The sequence below is a fragment of the Biomphalaria glabrata genome, chromosome 6, assembly GCF_947242115.1.
Source record: "Biomphalaria glabrata chromosome 6, xgBioGlab47.1, whole genome shotgun sequence".
Lineage (NCBI taxonomy): Eukaryota > Metazoa > Mollusca > Gastropoda > Planorbidae > Biomphalaria > Biomphalaria glabrata.
The window spans coordinates 20,070,559-20,086,024 of NC_074716.1; the positions used below are offsets into that span (position 1 = coordinate 20,070,559).

General features: G+C 38.2%; 1 protein-coding gene across 4 annotated transcripts in view; it reads left to right on the top strand.

The window, feature by feature from the left end:
• LOC106070672 (transmembrane protein 135-like) overlaps positions 1 to 15,466 on the top strand; it is a 68,787-nt gene that overhangs the window by 41,267 nt on the left and 12,054 nt on the right. For all 4 annotated transcript variants that reach the window (XM_056034116.1, XM_056034119.1, XM_056034120.1 and 1 more), the window contains one exon: positions 6,510 to 6,556. In XM_056034116.1, the coding sequence (XP_055890091.1) occupies positions 6,510 to 6,556 (47 nt within the window). The remainder of the gene's footprint in view (positions 1 to 6,509; positions 6,557 to 15,466) is intronic.

Consider the following 15,466-nt stretch of genomic DNA (forward strand, 5'->3'; position numbering starts at 1 on the left):
CTGTTCTCAGTGTACTTCTGTTCCCAGTGTACTTCTGTTCTCAGTGTACTTCTGTTTTCAGTGTACTCTTGTTCTCAGTGTACTTCTGTTTTCAGTGTACTCTTGTTCTCAGTGTACTTCTGTTTTCAGTGTACTCTTGTTCTCAGTGTACTTCTGTTCTCAGTGTACTTCTGTTTTCAGTGTACTCTTGTTCTCAGTGTACTTCTGTTCTCAGTGTACTTCTGTTTTCAGTGTACTCTTGTTCTCAGTGTACTCTTGTTCCCAGTGTACTTCTGTTTTCAGTGTACTCTTGTTCTCAGTGTACTTTTGTTCCCAGTGTACTTCTGTTTTCAGTGTACTCTTGTTCTCAGTGTACTTTTGTTCTCAGTGTACTCTTGATCTCAGTGTACTCTTGTTCTCAGTGTACTCTTGATCTCAGTATACTCTTGTTCCCAGTGTACTCTTGTTCTCAGTGTACTCTTGTTCCCAGTGTACTTCTGTTTTCAGTGTACTCTTGTTCTCAGTGTACTTCTGTTCTCAGTGTACTTCTGTTCTCAGTGTACTTCTGTTCTCAGTGTAATATTGTTCCCAGTGTACTTCTGTTCTCAGTGTACTCTTGTTCTCAGTGTGCTGTGCTCTTGTTCTCAGTGTGCTCTTATTCTCAGTGTTTTTCTGTTCTCAGTGTACTTCTGTTCTCAGTGTAATATTGTTCTCAGTGTACTTCTGTTCTCAGTGTACTCTTGTTCTCAGTGTGCTGTGCTCTTGCTCTCAGTGTGCTCTTATTCTCAGTGTTCTTCTGTTCCCAGTGTACTTCTGTTCCCAGTGTACTCTTGTTCTCAGTGTACTCTTGTTCTCAGTGTACTCTTGATCTCAGTGTACTTTTGTTCTCAGTGTACTCTTGATCTCGGTATACTCTTGTTCTCAGTGTAATATTGTTCCCAGTGTACTCTTGCTCTCAGTGTACTCTTGTTCTCAGTGTACTCTTGTTCCCAGTGTACTCTTGTTCTCAGTGAATTCTTGTTCTCAGTGTACTTCTGTTCTCAGTGTACTTCTGTTTTCAGTGTACTCTTGTTCTCAGTGTACTCTTGTTCTCAGTGTACTCTTGTTCTCAGTGTACTTCGGTTCTCAGTGTACTCTTGTTCTCAGTGTACTTCTGTTCTCAGTGTACTTCTGTTCTCAGTGTACTCTTGTTCTCAGTGTACTCTTGTTCTCAGTGTACTCTTGTTCTCAGTGTACTTCTGTTCTCAGTGTACTCTTGTTCTCAGTGTACTTCTGTTCTCAGTGTACTTCTGTTCTCAGTGTACTTCTGTTCTCAGTGTACTTCTGTTCTCAGTGTACTCTTGTTCTCAGTGTACTTCTGTTCTCAGTGTACTTCTGTTCTCAGTGTACTTCTGTTCTCAGTGTACTTCTGTTCTCAGTGTACTTCTGTTCTTAGTGTACTCTTGTTCTCAGTGTACTCTTGTTCTCAGTGTACTCTTGTTTTCAGTGTACTTCTGTTCTCAGTGTACTTCTGTTCTCAGTGTACTCTTGTTCTCAGTGTACTCTTGTTCTCAGTGTTCTTCTGTTCTCAGTGTTCTTCTGTTCTCAGTGTACTCTTATTCTCAGTGTTCTTCTGTTCTCAGTGTTCTTCTGTTCTCAGTGTACTCTTGTTCTCAGTGTACTTCTGTTCTCAGTGTACACTTGTTCTCAGTGTTCTTCTGTTCCCAGTTTACTTCTGTTCTCAGTGTACTTCTGTTCTCAGTGTAATATTGTTCCCAGTGTACTTCTGTTCTCAGTGTACTTCTGTTCTCAGTGTACTTCTGTTCTCAGTGTTCTTCTGTTCTCAGTGTACTTCTGTTCTCAGGGTACTTCTGTTCTCAGTGTACTTCTGTTCTCAGTGTACTTCTGTTCTCAGTGTACTTCTGTTCTCAGTGTGCCTCTGTTCTCAGTGTACTTCTGTTCTCAGTGTACTTCTGTTCTCAGTGTGCCTCTGTTCTCAGTGTACTTCTGTTTTCAGTGTACTTCTGTTCTCAGTGTACTTCGTTTTTCAGTGTACTTCTGTTCTCAGTGTACTTCTGTTCTCAGTGTACTTCTGTTCTCAGTGTTCTTCTGTTCTCAGTGTACTTCTGTTCTCAGTGTACTTCTGTTCTCAGTGTTCTTCTGTTCTCAGTGTACTTCTGTTCTCAGTGTTCTTCTGTTCTCAGTGTACTTCTGTTCTCAGTGTACTTCTGTTCTCAGTGTACTTCTGTTCTCAGTGTGCCTCTTTTCTCAGTGTACTTCTGTTCTCAGTGTACTTCTGTTCTCAGTGTGCCTCTGTTCTCAGTGTACTTCTGTTTTCAGTGTACTTCTGTTCTCAGTGTACTTCTGTTTTCAGTGTACTTCTGTTCTCAGTGTACTCCTGTTCTCAATGTACTTTTGTTCTCAGTGTACTTCTGTTCTCAGTGTACTTCTGTTCTCAGTCTACTTCTGCTCTCAGTGTGCCTCTGTTCTCATTGTACTTCTGTTCTCAGTGTACTTCTGTTCTCAGTGTTCTTCTGTTCTCAGTGTACTTCTGTTCTCAGGGTACTTCTGTTCTCAGTGTACTTCTGTTCTCAGTGTACTTCTGTTCTCAGTGTACTTCTGTTCTCAGTGTGCCTCTGTTCTCAGTGTACTTCTGTTCTCAGTGTACTTCTGTTCTCAGTGTGCCTCTGTTCTCAGTGTACTTCTGTTCTCAGTGTACTTCTGTTTTCAGTGTACTTCTGTTCTCAGTGTACTTCGTTTTTCAGTGTACTTCTGTTCTCAGTGTACTTCTGTTCTCAGTGTACTTCTGTTCTCAGTGTTCTTCTGTTCTCAGTGTACTTCTGTTCTCAGTGTACTTCTGTTCTCAGTGTACTTCTGTTCTCAGTGTTCTTCTGTTCTCAGTGTACTTCTGTTCTCAGTGTACTTCTGTTCTCAGTGTGCCTCTTTTCTCAGTGTACTTCTGTTCTCAGTGTACTTCTGTTCTCAGTGTGCCTCTGTTCTCAGTGTACTTCTGTTTTCAGTGTACTTCTGTTCTCAGTGTACTTCTGTTTTCAGTGTACTTCTGTTCTCAGTGTACTCCTGTTCTCAATGTACTTTTGTTCTCAGTGTACTTCTGTTCTCAGTGTACTTCTGTTCTCAGTGTACTTCTGTTCTCAGTGTACTTCTGTTCTCAGTGTACTCTTGTTCTCAGTGTACTCTTGTTTTCAGTGTACTCTTGTTCTCAGTGTACTTCTGTTCTCAGTGTACTTCTGTTCTCAGTGTACTCTTGTTCTCAGTGTACTCTTGTTCTCAGTGTTCTTCTGTTCTCAGTGTTCTTCTGTTCTCAGTGTACTCTTATTCTCAGTGTTCTTCTGTTCTCAGTGTTCTTCTGTTCTCAGTGTACTCTTGTTCTCAGTGTACTTCTGTTCTCAGTGTACACTTGTTCTCAGTGTTCTTCTGTTCCCAGTTTACTTCTGTTCTCAGTGTACTTCTGTTCTCAGTGTAATATTGTTCCCAGTGTACTTCTGTTCTCAGTGTACTTCTGTTCTCAGTGTACTTCTGTTCTCAGTGTTCTTCTGTTCTCAGTGTACTTCTGTTCTCAGGGTACTTCTGTTCTCAGTGTACTTCTGTTCTCAGTGTACTTCTGTTCTCAGTGTGCCTCTGTTCTCAGTGTACTTCTGTTCTCAGTGTACTTCTGTTCTCAGTGTGCCTCTGTTCTCAGTGTACTTTTGTTTTCAGTGTACTTCTGTTCTCAGTGTACTTCGTTTTTCAGTGTACTTCTGTTCTCAGTGTACTTCTGTTCTCAGTGTACTTCTGTTCTCAGTGTTCTTCTGTTCTCAGTGTACTTCTGTTCTCAGTGTACTTCTGTTCTCAGTGTACTTCTGTTCTCAGTGTTCTTCTGTTCTCAGTGTACTTCTGTTCTCAGTGTACTTCTGTTCTCAGTGTACTTCTGTTCTCAGTGTGCCTCTTTTCTCAGTGTACTTCTGTTCTCAGTGTACTTCTGTTCTCAGTGTGCCTCTGTTCTCAGTGTACTTCTGTTTTCAGTGTACTTCTGTTCTCAGTGTACTTCTGTTTTCAGTGTACTTCTGTTCTCAGTGTACTTCTGCTCTCATTGTACTTCTGTTCTCAGTGTACTTCTGTTCTCAGTCTACTTCTGCTCTCAGTGTGCCTCTGTTCTCATTGTACTTCTGTTCTCAGTGTACTTCTGTTTTCAGTGTACTTTTGTTCTCAGTGTACTTCTGCTCTCAGTGTGCCTCTGTTCTCAGTGTACTTCTGTTCTCAGTGTACTTCTGTTCTCAGTGTACTTCTGTTTTCAGGGTACTTCTGTTCTCAGTGTACTTCTGTTCTCAGTGTACTTCTGTTCTCAGTGTACTTCTGTTCTCAGTGTGCCTCTTTTCTCAGTGTACTTCTGTTCTCAGTGTACTCTTGTTCTCAGTGTGCCTCTGTTCTCAGTGTACTTCTGTTTTCAGTGTACTTCTGTTCTCAGTGTACTTCTGTTTTCAGTGTACTTCTGTTCTCAGTGTACTCCTGTTCTCAATGTACTTTTGTTCTCAGTGTACTTTTGTTCTCAGTGTACTTCTGTTCTCAGTGTACTTCTGTTCTCAGTGTACTTCTGCTCTCAGTGTACTTCTGTTCTCAGTGTACTTCTGTTCTCAGTCTACTTCTGCTCTCAGTGTGCCTCTGTTCTCAGTGTACTTCTGTTCTCAGTGTACTTCTGTTTTCAGTGTACTTTTGTTCTCAGTGTACTTCTGCTCTCAGTGTGCCTCTGTTCTCAGTGTACTTCTGTTCTCAGTGTACTTCTGTTCTCAGTGTACTTCTGTTTTCAGTGTACTCTTGTTCTCAGTGTACTTCTGTTTTCAGTGTACTCTTGTTCTCAGTGTACTTCTGTTCTCAGTGTACTTCTGTTCTCAGTGTACTTCTGTTTTCAGTGTACTCTTGTTCTCAGTATACTTCTGTTCTCAGTGTACTTCTGTTTTCAGTGTACTTTTGTTTTCAGTGTACTTCTGTTTTCAGTGTACTTCTGTTTTCAGTGTACTTCTGTTTTCAGTGTACTTTTGTTTTCAGTGTACTTCTGTTCTCAGTGTACTTCTGTTTTCAGTGTACTTTTGTTTTCAGTGTACTTCTGTTCTCAGTGTACTTCTGTTTTCAGTGTACTCTTGTTCTCAGTGTACTTCTGTTCTCAGTGTACTTCTGTTCTCAGTGTACTTCTGTTTTCAGTGTACTCTTGTTCTCAGTGTACTTCTGTTCTTAGTGTTCTCCTGTTCTCAGTGTACTTTTGTTTTCAGTGTACTTCTGTTCTCAGTGTACTTCTGTTTTCAGTGTACTCTTGTTCTCAGTATACTTCTGTTCTCAGTGTACTTCTGTTTTCAGTGTACTTTTGTTTTCAGTGTACTTCTGTTTTCAGTGTACTTCTGTTTTCAGTGTACTTCTGTTTTCAGTGTACTTTTGTTTTCAGTGTACTTCTGTTCTCAGTGTACTTCTGTTTTCAGTGTACTTTTGTTTTCAGTGTACTTCTGTTCTCAGTGTACTTCTGTTTTCAGTGTACTCTTGTTCTCAGTGTACTTCTGTTCTCAGTGTACTTCTGTTCTCAGTGTACTTCTGTTTTCAGTGTACTCTTGTTCTCAGTGTACTTCTGTTCTCAGTGTTCTCCTGTTCTCAGTGTACTTCTGTTTTCAGTGTACTTTTGTTTTCAGTGTACTCTTATTCTCAGTGTACTTCTGTTCTCAGTGTTCTTCTGTTTTCAGTGTACTTCTGTTCTCAGTGTACTCTTGTTCTCAGTGTACTTCTGTTCTCATTGTACTAAATTATTTGTTCTAGAAGGTTCCGACGGGTGTCGGACAAAGAAAGATAAAGAAATGGGTCTCACTGGAGCATTTCAGGAGTAGCACAAAATATGCATACCGGTATTAAACATAAGAAAATACGCGGGGAAAGAGATGAACCTTTGAAGTTCTCTCTTTCTTTCTGGACAAATATGACCTACTTTTAGAGCTATTATTATTAAATTTGAAGATGGTACTCATACAAATTCTACCCGGACTTTCACTTCATAAAATCTGGTACTGATTATATATCACAAAAAGTCCGCGCTTTTTTTTTTCTATGTCTCGCTATTTGGTCGTCTGCTGTTTTGTCGGTTAACCTTACTTTCAGGCACGCGATTCAAGGGACGCGACTAGTGCTTCACAAGTTTCTTGTGGGCTGTCATGGGCTTGTGTATTTGATCTGACTTGACAGCAGTGCCTAATGACAACACTTAGAGACATCTCCACTGCACATCAATTAGTCTGCTTGTTTGTTCATCTGACTTGACAGCAGTGCCTAATGACAACACTTAGAGACATCTCCACTGCACATCAATTAGTCTGCTTGTATGTTCATCTGACATGACAGCAGTACCTAATGACAACACTTAGAGACATCTCCACTGCACATCAATTAGTTTGCTTGTATGTTCACCAGGCATGACACAGTCGGAAGGACAGGCTGACTGGCTGCTCATAATACACCACACCCTCATTCCCGTAAGTTTGATTATAAGTCAATTTAACATATTTTACTTTCTATTACAGGTTTATATCTTCAGTTTAGTCTCAGCTATTTACCTGTATCTATTCAGGTGAGTTGTGTTTTCCTGAAGACTTTTACTGCCATCTAGTCATTGCTACATTAGAAATCCAACTTTTATATAAACCAGAAGCCAGATAACAGAGCGTTCTTTCATTTTGTATTCTAACAACAAAGAATTGCTGTAGATTTTTTTTGTATCAATCATTTGGAGTTTCTTGTTGCTTCTTGTAAATATATTACGTAAATGCTAATTTTTCATGAATTTATTTAATGAACTCCTACCATATAAAAAGTTGGATTTCTAAAGTCAGTTGAAACATAGCAGAGGACATCATGGCACTTTTTGATACACGTTTTTGTTGTGTCTATGTTTCACTAGTGCACGTAAAACCGTGTCTATGTTTCACTACTGCATGTAAAACCGTGTCTATGTTTCACTACTGCATGTAAAACCGTGTCTATGTTTCACTAGTGCATGTAAAACTGTGTCTATGTTTCACTAGTGCACGTAAAACTGTGTCTATGTTTCACTAGTGCATGTAAAACCGTGTCTATGTTTCACTACTGAATGTAAAACCGTGTCTATGTTTCACTACTGAATGTAAAACCGTGTCTATGTTTCACTACTGAATGTAAAACCGTGTCCATGTTTCACTACTGCATGTAAAACAGTGTCTATGTTTCACTAATGAATGTAAAACCGTGTCTATGTTTCACTACTGAATGTAAAACCGTGTCCATGTTTCACTACTGCATGTAAAACAGTGTCTACGTTTCACTAATGAATGTAAAACTGTGTCTATGTTTCACTACTGAATGTAAAACCATGTCTATGTTTCACTACTGAATGTAAAACCGTGTCTATGTTTCACTACTGAATGTAAAACTGTGTCTATGTTTCACTACTGAATGTAAAACCGTGTCTATGTTTCACTACTGAATGTAAAACCGTGTCTGTTTCACTACTGCATGTAAAACAGTGTCTATGTTTCACTACTGAATGTAAAACCGTGTCTATGTTTCACTACTGAATGTAAAACCGTGTCTATGTTTCACTACTGAATGTAAAACCGTGTCTATGTTTCACTACTGAATGTAAAACCGTGTCCATGTTTCATTACTGAATGTAAAACAGTGTCTACGTTTCACTAATGAATGTAAAACCGTGTCTATGTTTCACTACTGAATGTAAAAACGTGTCTATGTTTCACTACTGCATGTAAAACAGTGTCTACGTTTTACTAATGAATGTAAAACAGTGTCTATGTTTCACTACTGAATGTAAAACCGTGTCTGTTTCACTACTGCATGTAAAACAGTGTCTATGTTTCACTACTGAATGTAAAACCGTGTTTATGTTTCACTACTGAATGTAAAACCGTGTCTATGTTTCACTACTGAATGTAAAACCGTGTCTATGTTTCACTACTGCATGTAAAACCGTGTCTATGTTTCACTACTGCATGTAAAACCGTGTCTATGTTTCACTACTGCATGTAAAACAGTGTCTATGTTTCACTAATGAATGTAAAACCGTGTCTATGTTTCACTACTGCATGTAAAACTCGTCCAAAAACAACAACTATCATTGTGAATTATGCTTCGCTTTTTCATTCATCAATTTTGCTACCAGTTGTAAGTAGTACATACAAAATACTGCATCCATTTCAGGTATTGATCACTTTGAATAATTTAAGGAGACAAGTTAATTTTTTTTTTAAAGTTAATTTTACTTTATTCACTCTCATGCGTACATCTGCAGACACCAAATATATTCTACAGACACACACACACACACACACATTTATATATATATATATATATATATATATATATATATATATATATATATATATATATATATATATATATATATGATATATGATATATCACATATAGTGAGTCCGCCCTAACATACATTCTAGTAGAGTCCTACAACATGGATGTGTCTGTGTGATGCCAGACCCAAGCTGTAAACATCCAACTCCAGGTGCGCTAAAGAAACAATCAAACTTTACCTGTCTGCCATGGCCTGTGTCTATACACATGGCTTCCGTGTCATCCACGTCTCATACTACTTCTCTCCCTTAAGCTGATCCCTGCCCGATACCAGGGGAGACTATACATTCTGGCACAGACTCGAGCTTGGCTCATTTCCCCTTTGACATAGAATCAAATTTTGTAATTAGTGTTCGGTTTTGTGATCGAACATTTGGATACAAGCTACTAGATTTAGTCACCTTGTATTGTCTAGCTACTAGATTTAGTCACCTTGTATTGTCTAGCTACTAGATTTAGTCACCTTGTATTGTCTAGCTACTAGATCTAGTCACCTTGTATTGTCTAGCTACTAGATTTAGTCACCTTGTATTGTCTAGCTCCTAGATCTAGTCACTTTGTATTGTCTAGCTACTAGATTTAGTCACCTTGTATTGTCTAGCTACTAGATTTAGTCACCTTGTATTGTCTAGCTACTAGATCTAGTCACCTTGTATTGTCTAGCTACTAGATTTAGTCACCTTGTATTGTCTAGCTACTAGATTTAGTCACCTTGTATTGCCTAGCTATTAGATCTAGTCACCTTGTATTGTCTAGCTACTAGATTTAGTCACCTTGTATTGTCTAGCTACTAGATTTAGTCACCTTGTATTGTCTAGCTACTAGATTTAGTCACCTTGTATTGTCTAGATACTAGATTTAGTCACCTTGTATTGTCTAGCTACTAGATTTAGTCACCTTGTATTGTCTAGCTACTAGGTCTAGTCACCTTGTATTGTCTAGCTACTAGATTTAGTCACCTTGTATTGTCTAGCTATTAGATCTAGTCACCTTGTATTGTCTAGCTATTAGATCTAGTCACCTTCTATTGTCTAGCTACTAGATTTAGTCACCTTGTATTGTCTAGCTACTAGATTTAGTCACCTTGTATTGTCTAGCTACTAGATTTAGTCACCTTGTATTGTCTAGATACTAGATTTAGTCACCTTGTATTGTCTAGCTACTAGATTTAGTCACCTTGTATTGTCTAGCTACTAGATTTAGTCATCTTGTATTGTCTAGCTACTAGGTCTAGTCACCTTGTATTGTCTAGCTACTAGATTTAGTCACCTTGTATTGTCTAGCTTCTAGATTTAGTCACCTTGTATTGTCTAGATACTAGATTTAGTCACCTTGTATTGTCTAGCTACTAGATTTAGTCACCTTGTATTGTCTAGCTACTAGATCTAGTCACCTTGTATTGTCTAGCTACTAGGTCTAGTCACCTTGTATTGTCTAGCTACTAGATTTAGTCACCTTGTATTGTCTAGCTCAGTGTTTCTCAAACTGTGTGCCGCGGCACATTAGTGTGCCGCCGAAGATTTGCAGGTGTGCCGCGGGAGTTTTCCGAACGCCACACGTGCAGCGTTACACAGGTCTGCCTACTATTACATTTGTATTTTACATTGCGATGACATCCCCACTTGTAACGATCAGTAATAGTAGTGGAGCGCTCCATAGTGACGGAAAGGGGTGTTAGCTATTCAGGTTATGGAATTGTCCACTATACATATATTATTATAATGACTCAAATGTAGGCCGCCTTAGCAGACGCACTGCAGTTCTTGTAACGATAATAATAAGCGATGTGTTTCATGTAAATTGTTTAGGTGTATGCTAATAATAACAAATTATAATAATAAGCGTTATTTATTATCCATGGAGAAATACGTTAGCAAGAATGAAACTGCGAAAGCGTTCTATGAAAAGCAAGGAACCAAACAAAGAAGATTGCACATGGATATGGTTTCATATCTTCTGGACCTGAAGATGCTCCATTTCCATTCTGTCTGATCTGCAATGCAACTCTGTCGAATGAGGCGCTTGTTCCAAGCAAATTGAAGAGACACTTGGAAACAAAACATCCAGCTGTAAAAGCGCAACCGAGGGAATACTTCGAAAACATCAGGGCTCAACAAAATAAACAAGCTAAGAAACTTACGAACTACCTAAAGCTGCCAGAAAAGGGATTGATTGCAAGTTATAAGGTTGCTCAGTTATTAGAAAAACGCAAGAAAGCACACACAGAGGCTGAATCAGTCATTGCACCAGCTTTAGCAATAGTTGTTGAAACTATCCTTGGACCCGATGCCGCCGAAAAGTTAAAAAAGTTCCTTTGTCAAATGATACTATCTCGCGCAGAATTGAAAACTTATCGTCAGATTTACAAGATCAAATCTGCGAACACTTCGACGTCACTGACGATGAAGTGTCCCTGCTGTGGTCTTTTCAAGTTGAATCCACTGACGTTAGTGGCAAAGCTCAGCTGCTAGCTTTTATTCGGTTCGTAGAGGATGAAAAATGTGTCAACGAATTCTTATTTTGCAAAGACTTACCAACTACGACAAAAGGCGAAGATATTTTCAAAGTGGTGAACGAAAACATTTTGCTATTCAAACTACTGTGGAAAAACTGTCAGCGTTTGCACCGATGGCTGTCTTTCCATGCAGGGAAATAGAAAGGAATTCGTCACTCTTGTGCGTCAAGAAAATCCAAAGTATTAGTTGTTAACTGCATGATCCACAGATAAGCTCTTGCATTCAAAACTTTACCGAAATATATGATGTCTGCTCTGGATCAAGGGATTGAAGTTTTAAACTTCATAAAATCTCGACCGCTTGCATCCCGACTTTTCTCAGAGCTTTGTGAAGCAATGGATTCAGACTACAAATATCTCCTGTATCACACTAACGTTCGTTGGCTCTCCAGGGGAAAAGTGTTAAAGCGTGTCGTCCAACTCAAGGTTGAGCTAATTTCATTCTTGGAGGCTGAAAAAAAAAGACTTTGGATTTTCTATTCATGACGAGATCTGGTGGGTTAAAGTGACATTTCTCTCTGATTTATTTAACATCCTCAAAACTGAAGTCATTTGGTGAAAAATTGTCTTTGTGGCAAAGTAGACCTAAGATATCGAAAGGACTGCTTTCCTCCTTACAATGAATGTGTTTCAATAAAGAAATCACCTCCGAAATTCTGGAAACTTTGACACACTTGCAGTCAGCGTTGCAGCATTACTTTCCAACAGTTGAAAGTAAAGAGTATGGATGGGTCAGCTATCCATTTGGAAACAATGAAGCTACAAATCTGACAACTGAAGAAGTAGAGCAGCTCATTGATTTAAAAAACGGTGCAGTTCTTAAGTCAAGTTTTGCCGAGAAAAGCCTGGATGTGTTTTGGATTTCAATCAAGTTATATCCTGCAATCAGTTTAAAAGCATTCTTCCATTTGCATCTTCATTGTTTTGTGAGTTGAGATTTTCAGCACTGACTGAAATCAAGTCTAAGAAAAGAGCGAGGCTTCTTACAATAGACGATGAAATGCGATTTGTTTGTAGACTCTGAAGGCTCGATTAGATCGCATTTGCTCTCAAAAACAGGCACACCCTTCACATCAAATGTAATACTTCAAAACAGGTAAAATCTTTTTTTTTTCCTTTTTATTATAAAACAACTGTTGCTCTTCGTGGTGTGCCGCGAAATGTTTGTAGTTTTTTTACTGTGCCGCCAGACAAAAAAGTTTGAGAAACACTGGTCTAGCTACTAGATTTAGTCACCTTGTATTGTCTAGCTACTAGATCTAGTCACCTTGTATTGTCTAGCTACTAGGTCTAGTCACCTTGTATTGTCTAGCTACTAGGTCTAGTCACCTTGTATTGTCTAGCTACTAGATTTAGTCACCTTGTATTGTCTAGCTACTAGATCTAGTCACCTTGTATTGTCTAGCTACTAGATTTAGTCACCTTGTATTGTCTAGCTACTAGGTCTAGTCACCTTGTAGGCCTATTGTCTAGCTACTAGGTCTAGTCACCTTGTAGGCCTATTGTCTAGCTACTAGGTCTAGTCACCTTGTCTTTCAATGTTTGGATGCTCAGTGCGTATAGTGTAGATGTTTTTTTAGTTCAACATGTTTGCTCTCTAGCCGCTGTGTCACACACAACTTCACTAGATGACAAGTATTGCTTTGCTTGGGTAACCGTTTGAGAAGCCTTCAGTGGGCTGTTTATATACCCACTGTCCATGGGGCATATTCATACAATCCATACGTTAGCAGTTCAAAGATCCACTGCCCATTGGTCAGCAGTTTCATATACCTCGATTATGTTAATTAGGCCAAAATGCCTATACCTTTGTCTAATGTTGGATCGAGGTCAAAGCCCCTTGAGACCAACAGTGAGTATGTCTCTTGGTGTCCTTGAGATGAAACAGTGACCTCTGTGCGATCCACCACAAGACATCTGAATGCCAGTACAATAGCACGAGAGGTTCGGGGGCTAAAAGCTGACTTTAAAAAAATTAAACTTTAATTTTTTTTTAAATCTTAAAGTTAAAAAAAAAAAGCCCCCCCCCCCCAAAATACACACTGTTCCAGCTGTATATCTTGCTGTGTGATTGAAAGGGTATTTTAAGACCAATGTTTAATCAACTGTTTACAGTCACATGACAAACAGACGGCAACTGGTTGGTTAGATAAACCCTGATGAATTGGCCTGCTACAGCTAGTTCTATCTAGCGGATGTTTATAAACTATCTCAGCAGCCGTTGTGTGGCTCTCATTGGCCCGCTCCTGAACCTGCCTCCACCAGCTTTGCACTAACTAAAACTCGATTGAATCAGCAGATGATCTATTGTAACTCCTTGGAGGTTTTAGTTCAATCAGTAGTTGATTTATTGTAGCTTCATGGAGGTTTTAGTTCAATCAGTAGTTGATTTATTGTAGCTTCATGGAGGTTTTAGTTCAATCAATAGTTGATTAATTGTAGCTTCATGGAGGTTCAATCAGTAGTTGATTTATTATAGCTTCATGGAGGTTCAATCAGTAGTTGATTTATTGTAGCTTCATGGAGGTTTTAGTTCAATCAGTAGTTGATTTATTGTAGCTTCATGGAGTTTTTAGTTCAATCAGTAGTTGATTTATTGTAGCTTCATGGAGGTTCAATCAGTAGTTGATTTATTGTAGCTTCATGGAGGTTTTAGTTCAATCAGTAGTTGATTTATTGTAGCTTCATGGAGGTTCAATCAGTAGTTGATTTATTGTAGCTTCATGGAGGTTCAATCAGTAGTTGATTTATTGTAGCTTCATGGAGGTTTTAGTTCAATCAGTAGTTGATTTATTGTAGCTTCATGGAGGTTTTAGTTCAATCAATAGTTGATTTATTGTAGCTCCATGGAGGTTTTAGTTCAGTCTGTAGTTGATTCATTGTAGCTTCATGGAGGTTCAATCAGTAGTTGATTCATTGTAGCTTCATGGAGGTTTTAGTTCAATCAGTAGTTGATTTATTGTAGCTTCATGGAGGTTTTAGTTCAATCAATAGTTGATTTATTGTAGCTTCATGGAGGTTTTAGTTCAATCAGTAGTTGATTTATTGTAGCTACATGGAGGTTCAATCAGTAGTTGATTTATTGTAGCTTCATGGAGGTTTTAGTTCAATCAATAGTTGATTTATTGTAGCTTCATGGAGGTTCAATCAGTAGTTGATTTATTGTAGCTTCATGGAGGTTTTAGTTCAATCAGTAGTTGATTTATTGTAGCTTCATGGAGGTTCAATCAGTAGTTGATTTATTGTAGCTTCATGGAGGTTTTAGTTCAATCAATAGTTGATTAATTGTAGCTTTATGGAGGTTTTAGTTCAATCAGTAGTTGATTTATTCTAGCTCCATGGAGGTTCAATCATTAGTTGATTTATTGTAGCTTCATGGAGGTTCAATCAGTAGTTGATTTATTGTAGCTTCATGGAGGTTCAATCAGTAGTTGATTTATTGTAGCTTCATGGAGGTTCAATCAGTAGTTGATTTATTGTAGCTTCATGGAGGTTTTAGTTCAATCAGTAGTTGATTTATTGTAGCTTCATGGAGGTTTTAGTTCAATCAATAGTTGATTTATTGTAGCTCCATGGAGGTTTTAGTTCAGTCTGTAGTTGATTCATTGTAGCTTCATGGAGGTTCAATCAGTAGTTGATTCATTGTAGCTTCATGGAGGTTTTAGTTCAATCAGTAGTTGATTTATTGTAGCTTCATGGAGGTTTTAGTTCAATCAGTAGTTGATTTATTGTAGCTTCATGGAGGTTTTAGTTCAATCAGTATTTGATTTATTGTAGCTTCATGGAGGTTTTAGTTCAATCAATAGTTGATTTATTGTAGCTCCATGGAGGTTTTAGTTCAGTCTGTAGTTGATTCATTGTAGCTTCATGGAGGTTCAATCAGTAGTTGATTTATTGTAGTTTCATGGAGGTTTTAGTTCAATCAGTAGTTGATTTATTGTAGCTTCATGGAGGTTTTAGTTCAATCAGTAGTTGATTTATTGTAGCTTCATGGAGGTTTTAGTTCAATCAGTAGTTGATTTATTGTAGCTTCATGGAGGTACAATCAGTAATTGATTTATTGTAGCTTCATGGAGGTTTTATATTAATCAGTAGTTGATTTATTGTAGCTTCATGGAGGTTTTAGTTCAATCAGTAGTTGATTTATTGTAGCTTCATGGAGGTTTTAGTTCAATCTATAGTTGATTTATTGTAGCTTCATGGAGGTTCAATCAGTAGTTGATTTATTGTAGCTTCATGGAGGTTTTAGTTCAATCAGTAGTTGATGTATTGTAGCTTCATGGAGGTTTTAGTTCAATCAGTAGTTGATTTATTGTAGCTTCATGGAGGTTCAATCAGTAGTTGATTTATTGTAGCTTCATGGAGGTTTTAGTTCAATCAATAGTTGATTAATTGTAGCTTCATGGAGGTTCAATCAGTAGTTGATTTATTGTAGCTTCATGGAGGTTCAATCAGTAGTTGATTTATTGTAGCTTCATGGAGTTCAATCAGTAGTTGATTTATTGTAGCTTCATGGAGGTTTTAGTTCAATCAATAGTTGATTAATTGTAGCTTCATGGAGGTTCAATCAGTAGTTGATTTATTATAGCTTCTTGGAGGTTCAAT